The following is a 12,909-nucleotide window of genomic DNA, read 5'->3' as shown; positions in this document are numbered from 1 at the left end:
AGAGGACGAAACTAGAAAAACATGTTTGCTATTACTGCGTCTTATCTATTTGTTCAATTCTCGGAACAAGTGGGAGTTCTAATCTAATGAAAAAACACTGGACTGAGTGTTGATAATTGTTGAGATAAAAGGCTGTAGCACTTGTTATATATATGAAACTCGTAACTCACACGCTTGGTGACTATTTTTCTTTTCTTTTCTTCCTTTTTTTTAATAATGGAATAAAAACAGTCTGACCAACAAGCAGAACTCTGAAATTTCAATTACAAAAATTGTCGCAACAGATAAATCCATCACAATTACACTCTTGGATATAATGATTCACGTGTCGAAACACCATGCAATACCGCTATTATAAATTCCTAAAGTGTGAAAGTTGAGTAGAAACTGCGGTATAAACGTCACGAACCTTGTCCTTAAAACAGTTGCGTGCATGCACACGATGATGTCAATTGACTTGGAAAACGTTATCAAATTAATTTACAACCGGTAGTCAATTATCTTTCGTATACGGTGTAGATTGTCAAATGCGATACAAATATTTACCTATGATTTGTTGTTCGAGTGGGAAAACGGGGTCGCAATCAATGAGAGTATAAAAATCCAGCGATACTGATGTTATATATACAACAACTCGAATCGCGGAAGTCAAATACGGAGAAACGACGCTTAACTGTCGACTGGCGCCATCATGAAGACCTTAATCTGTGTCGCTGCCTTCTTGGTAAGTTACTGTCCCATCCGAGATTCGCGATCACAAGACCAAGCCGCGGAAATCCTTGTCAAATCCTTGAACGATCTCGCACCTTGATTCCTCAGGTAATTTGCGAAGCTGGTCATCCGCATCTAAGCCTTCTACGAGGCTTAGCACGAGGCGAGAATGGCTTGTCAAGGATCGACTTCCCGGCGTACGAAGACAAGTGCACGAAGGTTCGAGAATGCATTAGTTGCACCGAAGCGAAGGTGTGTTTGCCGAATGGCCAGCCGATTGGGACGGTCAATTGCTCCATCTGGAGTCCTTCGACGCCCTTCTGCGATCCAGAAAATGGTCTTTGCACCGCTGAAGAACCCTCGAGCTGCGCGGAGAAACAGACACCCTTCCCATGTCCGCCCCAGAATGGCACATATCCGGACCCGCAGGACTGCAGTCGGTTTCACTACTGCGTCGGTGGTAAGGACACGACGATAGTCTGTCCTAAGAAGAACGTCTACGACCACAACCAAGGAACTTGCAAGCTTCGCCGACGGCTCTCTGACTGCGTGGAATTCAACTGCATCCACAGAGAGGGCGAAGACATTTTGTACCCCGAGGATGATCGCATCTGGGCAACTTGCGCTGCTGGAAAAGCCTACATCATGGGTCGATGCAAGGAGTACGAGCGGTACGACGTCGCCCTCAGGAAGTGCTCCAGGGTATGCAGGGCTGTCGAGAACCAACCGATCGAGGGCGAGTGCGGTAGCTACATCAGGTGTGCCGAGGTTGGAATCGGGCAACTGGAACCCGTAAGGTTCCCTTGTCCACCTGGCCAAGGCTTTGATATTGGTAAGAAAGTGTGCAGCCCGAGCGTTTCATGTCCTGCTATATCCGGTAGCAAGGAAAACGATGGTGACGAAAAGGACGAGGATGACGAGGTCGATGCTGAGGATGGTGGTGCGCGGTTATGGTCTCTCCGCATCAATAGTTCTGGTAATTCGAACAGTAATAACAACGTGTCGAACGGAGATGACAGCACGAATGGTAATTTAATTAATGGTAACGGTAACGGGAATAATTCAAATTCTGGAAACGTTGGATCAGCGGGTCGGTCACGTATTTCTTTTCGAATCATCAACAACTCGGGAAGCAATAACACGGACAACAGTATTGAAAACGGCGACGATAGAGTCGCGGGAAATCTCGTTAATGGTGACGATAATGGGAACAGCCAGAATTCGGGAAACGTTGGGACTGGAAATCAGAAGAACGTTTCGTCTCGAATCATCAATAACTCGGGCGACAATAATGCTGACAACAAGGTTACGAACGGTGACGATGGTCTGATTGGAAACCTCGTGAATGGTAACAACAACGGAAACAAGGAAAATTCGGAAAACGTAGGATCCGGAAATCAGAATAGAATGGCATCTCGAATCATCAACAACTCGGGGAGCAACAATGTAAATAACAATGTTGCGAACGGTAACGATAAAATGGCAGGAAACCTCGTGAATGGCAATAACAACGGAAATAAGGAAAATTCGGGAAACGTCGGATCTGGAAATCAGAATCGGATGGCATCTAGAATCATTAACAACTCGGGTAGCAACAATGTTAAGAACAATGTTGAGAACGGTGACGATAAAGTGACAGGAAACCTCGTGAATGGTAATAATAATGGGAACAGCGAGAACTCGGGAAACGTTGGATCCGGAAATCAGCATCGGGTTGAACCTCGAATCATCAACAACTCGGGAAGCAACAACTTGAACAATCATGTTGAGAATGGTGATGATAGGGTGACCGGAAATCTCATGAATGGAAATAATAATGGGAATAAGAACAACTCGGGGAATGTTGGTACCGGAAATCGTAACCGCCGATCGGTACTGGTCCGTATTAATAATTCCGGTAATGAGAACAGCGGCAACAGCATTGTCAACGGAAACGACGAAAGCAATGGAAACCTCATAAACGGTAACGGAAATTCAGGGAATAGTAACGACGGAAATATCAGTTCTAGTAATCAAAATGGCCCGTCACCTCGGATCAATAATTCGGGAAACACCAACGCGAACAACAGCATTGCAAATGGAAACGACAGTTCTAACGGAAATCTTGTGAACGGAAACGGCAACTCGGGAAATCATAATACCGGGAACGTAGAGACTGGGAACCAGGGAAAATTGGCTTCGAGGATAATAAATAACTCGGGAGATAAGAACAGCAAAAATGATATCAGAAATGGCGACGATCTAGTCGTGGGCAACCTCGTCAACGGCAACAATAATGGGAACAGTCATTATTCCGGGAATACTGGATCTGGTAATCAACATGAACCCGCCACTCGCATCAATAATTCTGGAAATGACAACGCAAACAACAGTGTTGCCAACGGTAATGACAGCGGCAACGGAAATCTTGTAAACGGAAACGGGAACTCGGAGAACGGAAATTCCGGAAACATTGGGTCTGGAAACCAGAGAAGATTTGCTTCGAGGATAATAAATAACGCGGGGAACAACAACAAGGACAACAAGGTGGCGAACGGCAATGACAACGTGATCGGAAACCTCATCAACGGAAATAACAACGGGAACAATCATAATTCCGGGAATACTGGATCCGGCAATCAGCACAGAATGATTTCGCGCATCAACAATTCCGGGAACAATAATGCGGACAATAACGTGTCGAACGGCGACGACAGCTCCAATGGGAACCTGGTCAATGGAAACAACAACTCCGCTAATACAAACACCGGAAATATCGGCTCCGAGAACCATCATCAAGAGACCACGGAAATCAGTGAGGATCAAGACCAAGGATCAACTACCGAAGAGAAGCCTTCCGCTCTGTTAGAATCGATCCAAAAACTAGCGGAATGGGTGAGAGATAAGTTCTCTGAGCAGAACCCACCGGAAAACGATTCTTCAAACTTGTTACCGACGGAGGAAAGTGTGGATGAAGATTTGGAGTCTTAGAATCAAAGAAGACGCTTCAATCGCTTTACCAAAACAAAAAAAAAAAAAAAAATAATGATAATTCCATAAAACAATGCGCGTGAATGTATTATTTCTTTTAATGTTAAGATCGTAGATGTAGATTCAGAATAAAATCATATTCCTGAGCGCGTGGTGGAAAATAAAGCAAATTTGTTAACAATAAGATAGTAAAAACACAACGAAGATGCTTATCCTCTGACGTAATTATTGTTGCATAGTAGAGGTGTTACTCAACCGATTCTTTTGGTTGGCAAATTACTCACTACGAATAATTCTGGCTGTAAAAGTAACTAAACTTTTTACTCACCGTATGTTGGCAACGCTACCGGTGTCCACGGAACGACGGATCAGGTCAAACTTCTGATGTTACCATCTGCCAGTCATGTATCGGTAAAATATGAACTGCGCACTGCACGCACGCCTACTGGAGATACACATCGCATCGCTGGCCGTGTGAAACTAATCGATCGGACCCGTTGAACTGTGCTTGTGTAGTTTAGGTAGCGCCATCTGGCTGTTTTTGAATCTATAGACGAGAGTTGGTTAAGAAATGAGAAATGCTATAGTAGATCGTCGAACTTACAGCGCGATATACCGGCTGGAATCGTTATGACCGACACTGTGGCTTTTCGGATTTTTTGGTTGGATATACGCGATGTGCACACCAAGATCCGATTGTTATATTACAATATTCAAGTATCCGAAGATTCATGGAATCTATAATTCTCGAGCAGCGTTAAAATTCTGCAACTTTCTTCATCTTGATGATAATAGTCACACGACTTTTCCCATTACGGAAATAATTTACAGTGTGCATGGTAATCATTGTTGTAATTAAAATAGATAGTAAAAGATAAGCGACTCCCCATCGCTTTTCTAGTTTTGGCTTTGCAAAATTAAAACAATTCCTTTCCCTTGATTTCTTCCAAAACTTTATTCGGAATACTTCATGTTGTGTCCTTTGCATTACTTGTGGTATGCGTTGAGCAAAATTTGAAAAAAATCAAATATCTTAGTCGGAATATACGGAATCGAAATGCATTTAGAAAATATTTTTTTCCCACTGTTAGATTTAATTACGTTCTAAAAGAGTTATCTTGACGATAACCCCAACACTACTTTTGCTGTTAGGAAAACAATTTACAGTGCGCTGATACGATTGCTGTAGTTAAAATGGATCGTAAAATGTTGGCACTTCCTGCAAAAAAAACACGTTCAAAAATCGAAACGACCACGATAAAGATAATGACCAAGCACGAATACGGACGCGAAAGACTATATAAGTAATTCAAATCGTAGAACATTCCTGAAGAAAAATTTCGATTTTCTTGGTACTGCGGACGGTCAGTTCATTATTTGCACATTTAAATTCATCGTTCTGCGCAAATTTGTCATACCGATCCTTGTGAAAATGAAAATCCGCCGACTGTTGTGTGCCATTGTGATTTGAGATTACCAATGAAATGCATTCTGTAATTTCTGCTGTGATTTGAATTGAATATGTTTAAGGAATTGTCGAATATTTGTTTGATATTTGTAACACTTATGGTGATCGACGATTTATTTTCACAATACTGAACTTTATGCTATTTCATTTTCGCCAATAATTTGGATTTCCGTTGCTTGCATTTTTCATTTAATAAGTAGAGTTCAATTCGTTCGCAGGCATTAAACAATTTGGAATGAAGATTTCGTCAGAAAGAATACGTGACACGATGGTGGGATATGTGGTTCTTGTCTCTCTATGCCTACCATTTGCCACGACACAAGATCTGACGGACGAACACTGCGATACTTGCAGTAAGTTCTTAACAGTTTCTTTCTTCTTCATAAAAAATTACTGCCTAATTCTATTGGGTAAGAATATAATGACTACGAAAAGATTTGGCCATGAAATTATCATTTGTATCAGGAAAATTGTCGACCCTCCACTGCTCTGATTTACTACTTTTTATTTTCGATCCCACTAGGAATAAAAAGGGCAACGAGGTCGCAATTGGCAGATATCAAAGTCAGGTTATACACAGGGTACGTAAGTAATCCAGGACAAAATATCTCGGGCTGCTGATTGCTGTGAGCATACTTTAAAAACAGACGATATTTCATTTGGATAAGTAAAGACGCGATTTTGTTCAATTCCCTTCGACTTTTCTTTCCACTAGTCTTTTTTATCGACTCTTGTGTTTGATAATCCTCAGTGAAGATCTCGACACGTACACAGAGGTGGTAGTCGGCGATGCTACGGAGCTGCTCGACAAGATGAACTTGAGCAAGCCAACCGTGCTGCTCATCCATGGTTTGTACGGAACTTTGAGCCGTCTATACAACGATAAGATCATCCTTGGTATGTTTGAAGGATAAAAGTTCAAAATGTTTAAATGCAAAAACTGACCGGTATTCGAACAATTGAAATATTTCTGAAACTCTCCTGAAGTAACACTTCGAACTACAAAAATCAGAGGATCAATTTTGAGGTAGCAAGGGCGGTTCAATCGTAAACCGGACATGTTACAGCGTACCTGGAACAAAAGACTCACAACTTCTTGTACTTCAACTGGGAAACAATCAGTAACACCGATTACCTCTACGCTGGAATGAGCGTTCCTGGTGTCGGTTACACTTTGGCAAAAGTCCTCAACGAAATGGTGGCAGCCGGTCTGAACTCATCCTCCCTTCACCTTGTGGGCCATTCGTTTGGAGCCCAAGCCCTTGGATACGTTGGGCGATCCGTGAATTTCACAGTGCCCAGGATCGTGGGTAAGACAACCGTCGATGAAAGCTTCACAAATGCATTTCTATCCTTCTCAGACGTTCTATTTCCTCCAGAATATTGAGTTTGAATTAGAGTACCTAATTTCAAACAAATATGTTTCCCGAATTTCATCCACCGTCTAATTAAGTACAATAACAGAGACTTTTTTAAAATTAATTCACTCCAGGCTTGGACCCTGCAGGACTTTTGTTTTACACCTACATGCCGCATCTGAACAGCAGCGATGCTGATTACGTCGAAGTTATCCACACGGGAATGGGTTCCATTCTGTCAAGCTCCTTACAGTTAGGAGATGTCGACTTTTACCCCAACGGTGGAGAATACGCGAACCAAGGCTGTACGGTTCTACCAGGTAGATCAGCGCGTGTTTAACGTTATCAGTGTAAAGCTTCTCTCACGCTTAACTCACTGTTATATTTTATAATCTGATCGTCTTTTCTTCAGCGGTCTGCGGCCATTTCAGAGCTTGTTTATTGTATGCTGAATCCATACGAAATAAGACTGCATTCATCGGCCGTGCGTGCGATTCCTATTCGACTTTCAAAGACGGCTCGTGCGATTCGAATGGCACAGTAGTGATGGGCTACGCTACGCCCAACACCGCGTAAGTTAAACTTAATTGCATGGTCACCCCGTGCCGGAGCACGAACCTTGATCGAATCGTATCATGTCGGTATGTTCTAGGAGCGGAAAGTATTATCTCCAAACTAACAGCTTTTCGCCTTACGGCCGAGGAGAGGAGGGTGCTACTTACGAGAGTATCACTGAAACAGTAAATCTGAATACTACATCTCTGTAATTGGACAACATCGAATCGATATTGTTATTGTGATCGCTCGATGCCTCTTGATGCTACAATAAAAATGCTGAAAGCTCTGCATCACGAATATCTGCCTAAAGATTCTACTATCCTATATATTTTCTAAGCACGTTACACTGCAAATCGCCGTTTTGTATTGCACACTACCCTCCTGGAATTCGTATGTCCTTTCGCTCAATCAGTCAACGTCGAAACTGCACCAAGTTTGTAGCAGCTTCACGATCAATTCCGCAAATTTCAATACTTTCAGCGGAAAACTGGATGAGATTTCATAATAGATAATATCCGTTGGATTCGGTGGTTAAAATTTGTACCGTTTCGAAATCGAAAGAATATTCAACCAGCAAGATAAAGAATGGTAATTACTCGCATACGGTGTGAAAATGACATCTAAAAATTTCTCAATTAGTTTAAGCACCATCACAAGATTTTGTTGTATTACCTGAAAACGTGATTCTTCAATTTATTGGAGGAAATGAAAATTTATTCAACGTGAAAGAAGATTGTCAACCTATTGCTTTGATAAATAATACAACGCACGGTCCACACGGACATGACAGATAATACAGTCACGGAAAACTGAACAATGAAATTATAGCTTCAGAATTCGTACTCAAAATACAATTTCAAATAAATTTACAAAAACATTTACGTTCTACATGTAGTGAATTGTTAGATAGTCAGTAAATTTACAGTGCAATTGTCTGAAAATTAACATGGTAATTCTTAGGGCTTTACTGAAATCTGATACTTTGCTACAATGTATTTTTAATTTTAACAGATTCCAATCGAATTTCTGTGTACATTTGTCACGTAAAGTCAGCACTATGTTTAGTAAATTCGAAATAGCGTATAGCAAATATATATTGAATTTATGAATATAACACATTTACTACATAATTTAGTAAATTCAAAATACGCTTTTGCGTTGCTCGAACTAAGTTAAACGAAATTACAAAATTTTGTGTAAATTTAATAAGATCACTTAGTAATTCACTTTAAAACACAATATTTATTATTCAGCTACACTTTTGCGTAGTAAATGTGTAGTTAATTTACGAACATTTTTAACAGTGTGCAAATACATAACGTTTATTTGCAGTCTAAAGTGCTAAGAAAATACATATAGGATAGTAGAATCTTTAAGTAGATATTTGTGATGCAGAGCTTTCAGCATTTTTATTGTAATATTATATAATTGACAATACTGATGCGACGTTCCCGAGCAGAGATTCAATGATACTCTCGTAAGTAGCACCCTCCTCTCCTCGGCCGTAAGGCGAAAAGCTGTTAGTTTGGAGATAATACTTTCCGCTCCTAGAACATACCGACATGATACGATTCGATCAAGGTTCGTGCTCCGGCACGGGGTGACCATGCAATTAAGTTTAACTTACGCGGTGTTGGGCGTAGCGTAGCCCATCACTACTGTGCCATTCGAATCGCACGAGCCGTCTTTGAAATTCGAATAGGAATCGCACGCACGGCCGATGAGTGCAGTCTTATTTCTTATGAATTCAGCATACAATAAACAAGCTCTGGCATGGCCGCAGATCGCTGAAGAAGAGACGATCAGATTATAAAATATAACAGTGAGTTAAGCGTGAGACAAGCTTTACACTGATAACGTTAAACACGCGCTGATCTACCTGGTAGAACCGTACAGCCTTGGTTCGCGTATTCTCCACCGTTGGGGTAAAAGTCGACATCTCCTAACTGTAAGGAGCTTGACAGAATGGAACCCATTCCCGTGTGGATAACTTCGACGTAATCAGCATCGCTGCTGTTCAGATGCGGCATGTAGGTGTAAAACAAAAGTCCTGCAGGGTCCAAGCCTGGAGTGAATTAATTTTAAAAAAGTCTCTGTTATTGTACTTAATTAGACGGTGGATGAAATTCGGGAAACATATTTGTTTGAAATTAGGTACTCTAATTCAAACTCAATATTCTGGAGGAAATAGAACGTCTGAGAAGGATAGAAATGCATTTGTGAAGCTTTCATCGACGGTTGTCTTACCCACGATCCTGGGCACTGTGAAATTCACGGATCGCCCAACGTATCCAAGGGCTTGGGCTCCAAACGAATGGCCCACAAGGTGAAGGGAGGATGAGTTCAGACCGGCTGCCACCATTTCGTTGAGGACTTTTGCCAAAGTGTAACCGACACCAGGAACGCTCATTCCAGCGGAGAGGTAATCGGTGGTACTGATTGTTTCCCAGTTGAAGTACAAGACGTTGTGAGTCTTTTGTTCGAGGTACGCTGAAACATGTCCGGTTTACGATTGATCATTTAGTTTTTGTAGTTTGAAGTGTTCCTTTAGGAGAGTTTCAGAAATATTTCGATCGTTCGAATACTAGTCAGTTTTTGCATTCAAATATTTTGAACTTTTTTATTTTAATATATTATTATTACTGATAATATATTTTATTTTTTTAATTTAAACGTACCAAGGGTAACCTCGTTGTAGTATAGTTCGCGGACTATAGTTCCGAACCAACCATGGACGAACAGAACAGTTGGTTTGCTCAAGTTCATCTTGTCGAGCAGCTCCGTAGCATCGCCGACTACCACCTCTGTGTACGTGTCGAGATCTTCACTGAGGATTATCAAACACAAGAGTCAATAAGAAAGAGAAGTGGAAAGAAAAGTCGAAGGGAATTGAACAAAATCGCGTCTTTACTTATCCAAATGAAATATCGTCTGTTTTTAAAGTATGCTCACAGCAATCAGCAGCCCGAGATATTTTGTCCTGGATTACTTACGTACCCTGTGTATAACCTGACTTTGATATCTGCCAATTGCGACCTCGTTGCCCTTTTTATTCCTAGTGGGATCGAAAATATAAAGTAGTAAACTGGAGCAGTAGAGGGTCGACAATTTTCCTCATACAAATGATAATTTCATGGACAAATCTTTTCGTAGTCATTATATTCTTACCCAATAGAATTAGGCAGTAATTTTTTATGAAGGAGAAAGAAACTGTTAAGAACTTACTGCAAGTATCGCAGTGTTCGTCCGTCAGATCTTGTGTCGTGGCAAATGGTAGGCATAGAGAGACAAGAACCACGTATCGCACCATCGTGTCACGTATTCTTTCTGACGAAATCTTCATTTCAAATAGTTTAACGCCTACGAACGAATTGATATCTACTTATTAAATGAAAAATGCAAGCTACGGAAATCCAAATTATTGGCGAAAATGAAATAGCATAAAGTTCAGTATTGTGAAAATAAATCGTCGATCACCATAAGTGTTACAAATATCAAACAAATATTCGACAATTCCTTAAACATATTCAATTCAAATCACAGCAGAAATTACAGAATGCATTTCATTGGTAATCTCAAATCACAATTGCACACAACAGTCGGCGGATTTTCATTTTCACAAGGATCGGTATGACGCGCAGAACGATGAATTTAAATGTGCAAATAATGAACTTACCGTCCGCAGTACCAGGAAAATCGAATTTTTTTTTCAAAAATCTTCTAGGATTTGCGTGACCTATATAGTCCTTTGCGTCGGTATTCGTGCTTGGTCATTATCTTTATTCGTGGTCGTTTCGATTTTTGAACGTGTTTTTTTTTCAGGAAGTGCCAACATTTTACGATCCATTTTAACTACAGCAATCGTATCAGCACACTGTAAATTGTTTTCGTGACAGCAAAAGTCGTGCTGGCGTTATCGTCAAGATAACTCTTTCAGAACCCATCAACAACCTATTACTCTTTAGCATGACAATGTAATTTCAGCTAGCTCTCCGACTGTCGTATCCATATATGCATTTTTCAATCCGCAGTTTGGTAAGTTTGAAAATAGAACCTTTCTACATATTTGTCCTGAAATCATGGAAAAAATAAAAATTGGTGATATAAACAAACATTGAAAATTAAGGAGGATATTCGTGTTATTGAAGTAAGCACAATCGGTAAATCAGCATGTATTGGCAGCAACGGATTCTCATATAGATACACTTAAGATTTCGAAGAATTTTGTTTTTCAATCGAGAGAGAAAGAGAAAGAGAGAGAGAGAGAGAGAGAGAGAGAGAGAGAGAGAGAGCTATCGGGTTCAGTAAAATAATTACGAGGTTCTGAAAAATAAGCGGTGGCTAAAATTATTTTATTTCATTTTTCTTGTTTTTTATTTCAATCTAAATTTCAAGCAACTTTAGCACTAAAGTTCGGTATCTCGACTGCATCATGCGCTCAAGATGCAGAAGTATCGAGCATTGATTAAAAATCTCATACGTGTAGTTCTATCCGTTAACGCATATTTCTTTCTGATGATATTCAAATTCGTGAGTGTGAATTTCGAAAGACTTTTACTGTTATATCGAATTTAAAAAATTCCGTATGATCAAAACTCTATTTTCTGTGACGACTTCTCGAACCGCAACGAACTTCACTCTCTTTGTGTAAACGTCGCTTTCGTAAATTCGAGTTTTTTAATTGTGAATAAAAAGACAGTCAATAATACTGCGTTCAAGTTAGATAGATTTAATAGAAATAAAAGTGTGTTACAGTTACGATAATACATTATTATACGTTATACACGCATACATGTAGGTATGATTATACGCCTGCATACGTGTGTAAAATGAAGGATCTAAACGCGCGATTTTGAGCTAAACATTGAGAATAATAATTTTAATTTTCAATTCAATATATTTATCATCATTTTATTGTCATTATATTACTCGTATAGTATTATTGTCTAGTTAAACACATATCATATATAGTATATACGTATATATAATATATATATATATATTATATATTTTATATTATAATTATTATTATTATTAATATATCAATATAATTACATAGTATTGTCATGATTTAAATTCTTGTTTTTCTTTTCTTTTTTTTTTTGTCAATTATATGTCATCCACAGCAATTTCAGCCGGCGGTATCTCGTAGGGAAATTTCGAGAAAAATTTTCCAAAAGAAAACCGCCGTTCCAGCCACCTTATAGCTACATATTTTGATACAGAGTTATGATATTAATTATTCAATTTACTCTTTTATTATTTTCTTCTTCTTCTTCTTCTTCTTCCCTTCTCATATGTATATCACCGCGATCGAAATTTAAAAAAAAAACCGCTGCATTGTTATTCACTACGAATAAATCATGAATATCGGATTTCGTGGAACAGACTAACAACTAGGGATTTAAATTCTACGATCTACGTCGCAATCAGCATAAATTACAAATCCAACGGTCCGTAAATTTGTCATCGATTTGTATCTCTCTTTTTTTTTCTGTTTCTTTCTCTATGTTTCCATTTCATGCTGACTTGCTGGAAGAAGTTTGACGAGTATCTATATTATAGATTCAAATATGATACACCAAAGCACGAGGAAGAAGTGAAATATCTGCAATTTCGAAGATTGAATGTGAGTCTGTATAAATTTGGCGAAACATTGCTTACACAGACACGTCACGTTTTTTTGCTGGAATCACGTAATATAGACGCCTATTAATTTAAATTTAAATAAGTTATATTAGCCAGCTCTAAAATTCACTGTCAATAACTTCCGCCAAAATGCAAAAGCGAATGACGTAACTACTATATTGTTGTCGCAAATTTGAAGTACTTTTAGTTACATAG

The 12,909-nt window shown here is 39.4% G+C and overlaps 4 protein-coding genes across 5 annotated transcripts; 3 read left to right on the top strand and 1 right to left on the bottom strand.

Annotated features, from left to right (window-relative positions):
- Positions 1 to 496: 496 nt before the first annotated feature.
- On the top strand, positions 497 to 3,858 carry LOC124415881 (putative uncharacterized protein DDB_G0286901). Of its 2 annotated transcripts, XM_046896576.1 has the most exons (3): positions 577 to 724; positions 820 to 1,896; positions 2,050 to 3,858. In XM_046896576.1, exons 1-3 carry the CDS (start codon positions 692 to 694, stop codon positions 3,679 to 3,681), a joined length of 2,742 nt encoding a protein of 913 aa, XP_046752532.1. In that variant the 5' UTR covers positions 577 to 691; the 3' UTR covers positions 3,682 to 3,858. The 2 variants fall into 2 exon arrangements, with proteins under 2 accessions (XP_046752531.1, XP_046752532.1); XM_046896575.1 differs by having other exon boundaries at positions 497 to 724; positions 820 to 3,858.
- Positions 3,859 to 4,252: 394 nt separating this feature from the next.
- LOC124416302 lies at positions 4,253 to 6,063 on the top strand. The gene is made up of 6 exons (XM_046897235.1): positions 4,253 to 4,267; positions 4,834 to 4,955; positions 5,002 to 5,045; positions 5,368 to 5,502; positions 5,673 to 5,730; positions 5,901 to 6,063. The coding sequence occupies exons 1-6, from the start codon at positions 4,253 to 4,255 to the stop codon at positions 6,061 to 6,063; spliced, it is 537 nt and encodes a 178-aa protein (XP_046753191.1).
- A 17-nt stretch (positions 6,064 to 6,080) lies between these two features.
- LOC124416301 (pancreatic triacylglycerol lipase-like) lies at positions 6,081 to 7,570 on the top strand. Its single transcript, XM_046897234.1, has 6 exons — positions 6,081 to 6,096; positions 6,217 to 6,459; positions 6,642 to 6,827; positions 6,920 to 7,079; positions 7,160 to 7,247; positions 7,403 to 7,570. Exons 1-6 carry the CDS (start codon positions 6,081 to 6,083, stop codon positions 7,568 to 7,570), a joined length of 861 nt encoding a protein of 286 aa, XP_046753190.1.
- A 789-nt stretch (positions 7,571 to 8,359) lies between these two features.
- LOC124416300 (lipase member H-like) lies at positions 8,360 to 10,375 on the bottom strand. Its single transcript, XM_046897232.1, has 7 exons — positions 10,291 to 10,375; positions 10,063 to 10,120; positions 9,744 to 9,892; positions 9,313 to 9,555; positions 8,945 to 9,130; positions 8,693 to 8,852; positions 8,360 to 8,612 (listed from the first exon to the last, which is right to left on the bottom strand). Exons 1-7 carry the CDS (start codon positions 10,373 to 10,375, stop codon positions 8,486 to 8,488), a joined length of 1,008 nt encoding a protein of 335 aa, XP_046753188.1. The 3' UTR covers positions 8,360 to 8,485.
- Between the last annotated feature and the right edge of the window lie 2,534 nt (positions 10,376 to 12,909).

Source organism: Diprion similis, chromosome 2 (genome assembly GCF_021155765.1).
Source record: "Diprion similis isolate iyDipSimi1 chromosome 2, iyDipSimi1.1, whole genome shotgun sequence".
Lineage (NCBI taxonomy): Eukaryota > Metazoa > Arthropoda > Insecta > Hymenoptera > Diprionidae > Diprion > Diprion similis.
This window is presented reverse-complemented; position numbering and strand designations above follow the sequence as displayed.

Coding starts and splice junctions, on each gene's coding strand:
- LOC124416300 (XM_046897232.1), bottom strand. CDS start 10,375: ATGGTGCGATACGTGGTTCTTGTCTCTCTATGCCTACCATTTGCCACG. Junction 9,893..10,062: donor AAAGTCAGGTTATACACAGG/GTACGTAAGTAA, acceptor GATAATCCTCAG/TGAAGATCTCGACACGTACA. Junction 9,131..9,312: donor CACAGTGCCCAGGATCGTGG/GTAAGACAACCG, acceptor AATTCACTCCAG/GCTTGGACCCTGCAGGACTT.
- LOC124415881 (XM_046896575.1), top strand. CDS start 692: ATGAAGACCTTAATCTGTGTCGCTGCCTTCTTG. Junction 725..819: donor TCTGTGTCGCTGCCTTCTTG/GTAAGTTACTGT, acceptor TTGATTCCTCAG/GTAATTTGCGAAGCTGGTCA.
- LOC124416301 (XM_046897234.1), top strand. Junction 6,460..6,641: donor CACAGTGCCCAGGATCGTGG/GTAAGACAACCG, acceptor AATTCACTCCAG/GCTTGGACCCTGCAGGACTT. Junction 7,080..7,159: donor TACGCTACGCCCAACACCGC/GTAAGTTAAACT, acceptor GGTATGTTCTAG/GAGCGGAAAGTATTATCTCC.
- LOC124416302 (XM_046897235.1), top strand. Junction 5,046..5,367: donor TTTTCTTGGTACTGCGGACG/GTCAGTTCATTA, acceptor ATTCGTTCGCAG/GCATTAAACAATTTGGAATG. Junction 5,731..5,900: donor AAAGTCAGGTTATACACAGG/GTACGTAAGTAA, acceptor GATAATCCTCAG/TGAAGATCTCGACACGTACA.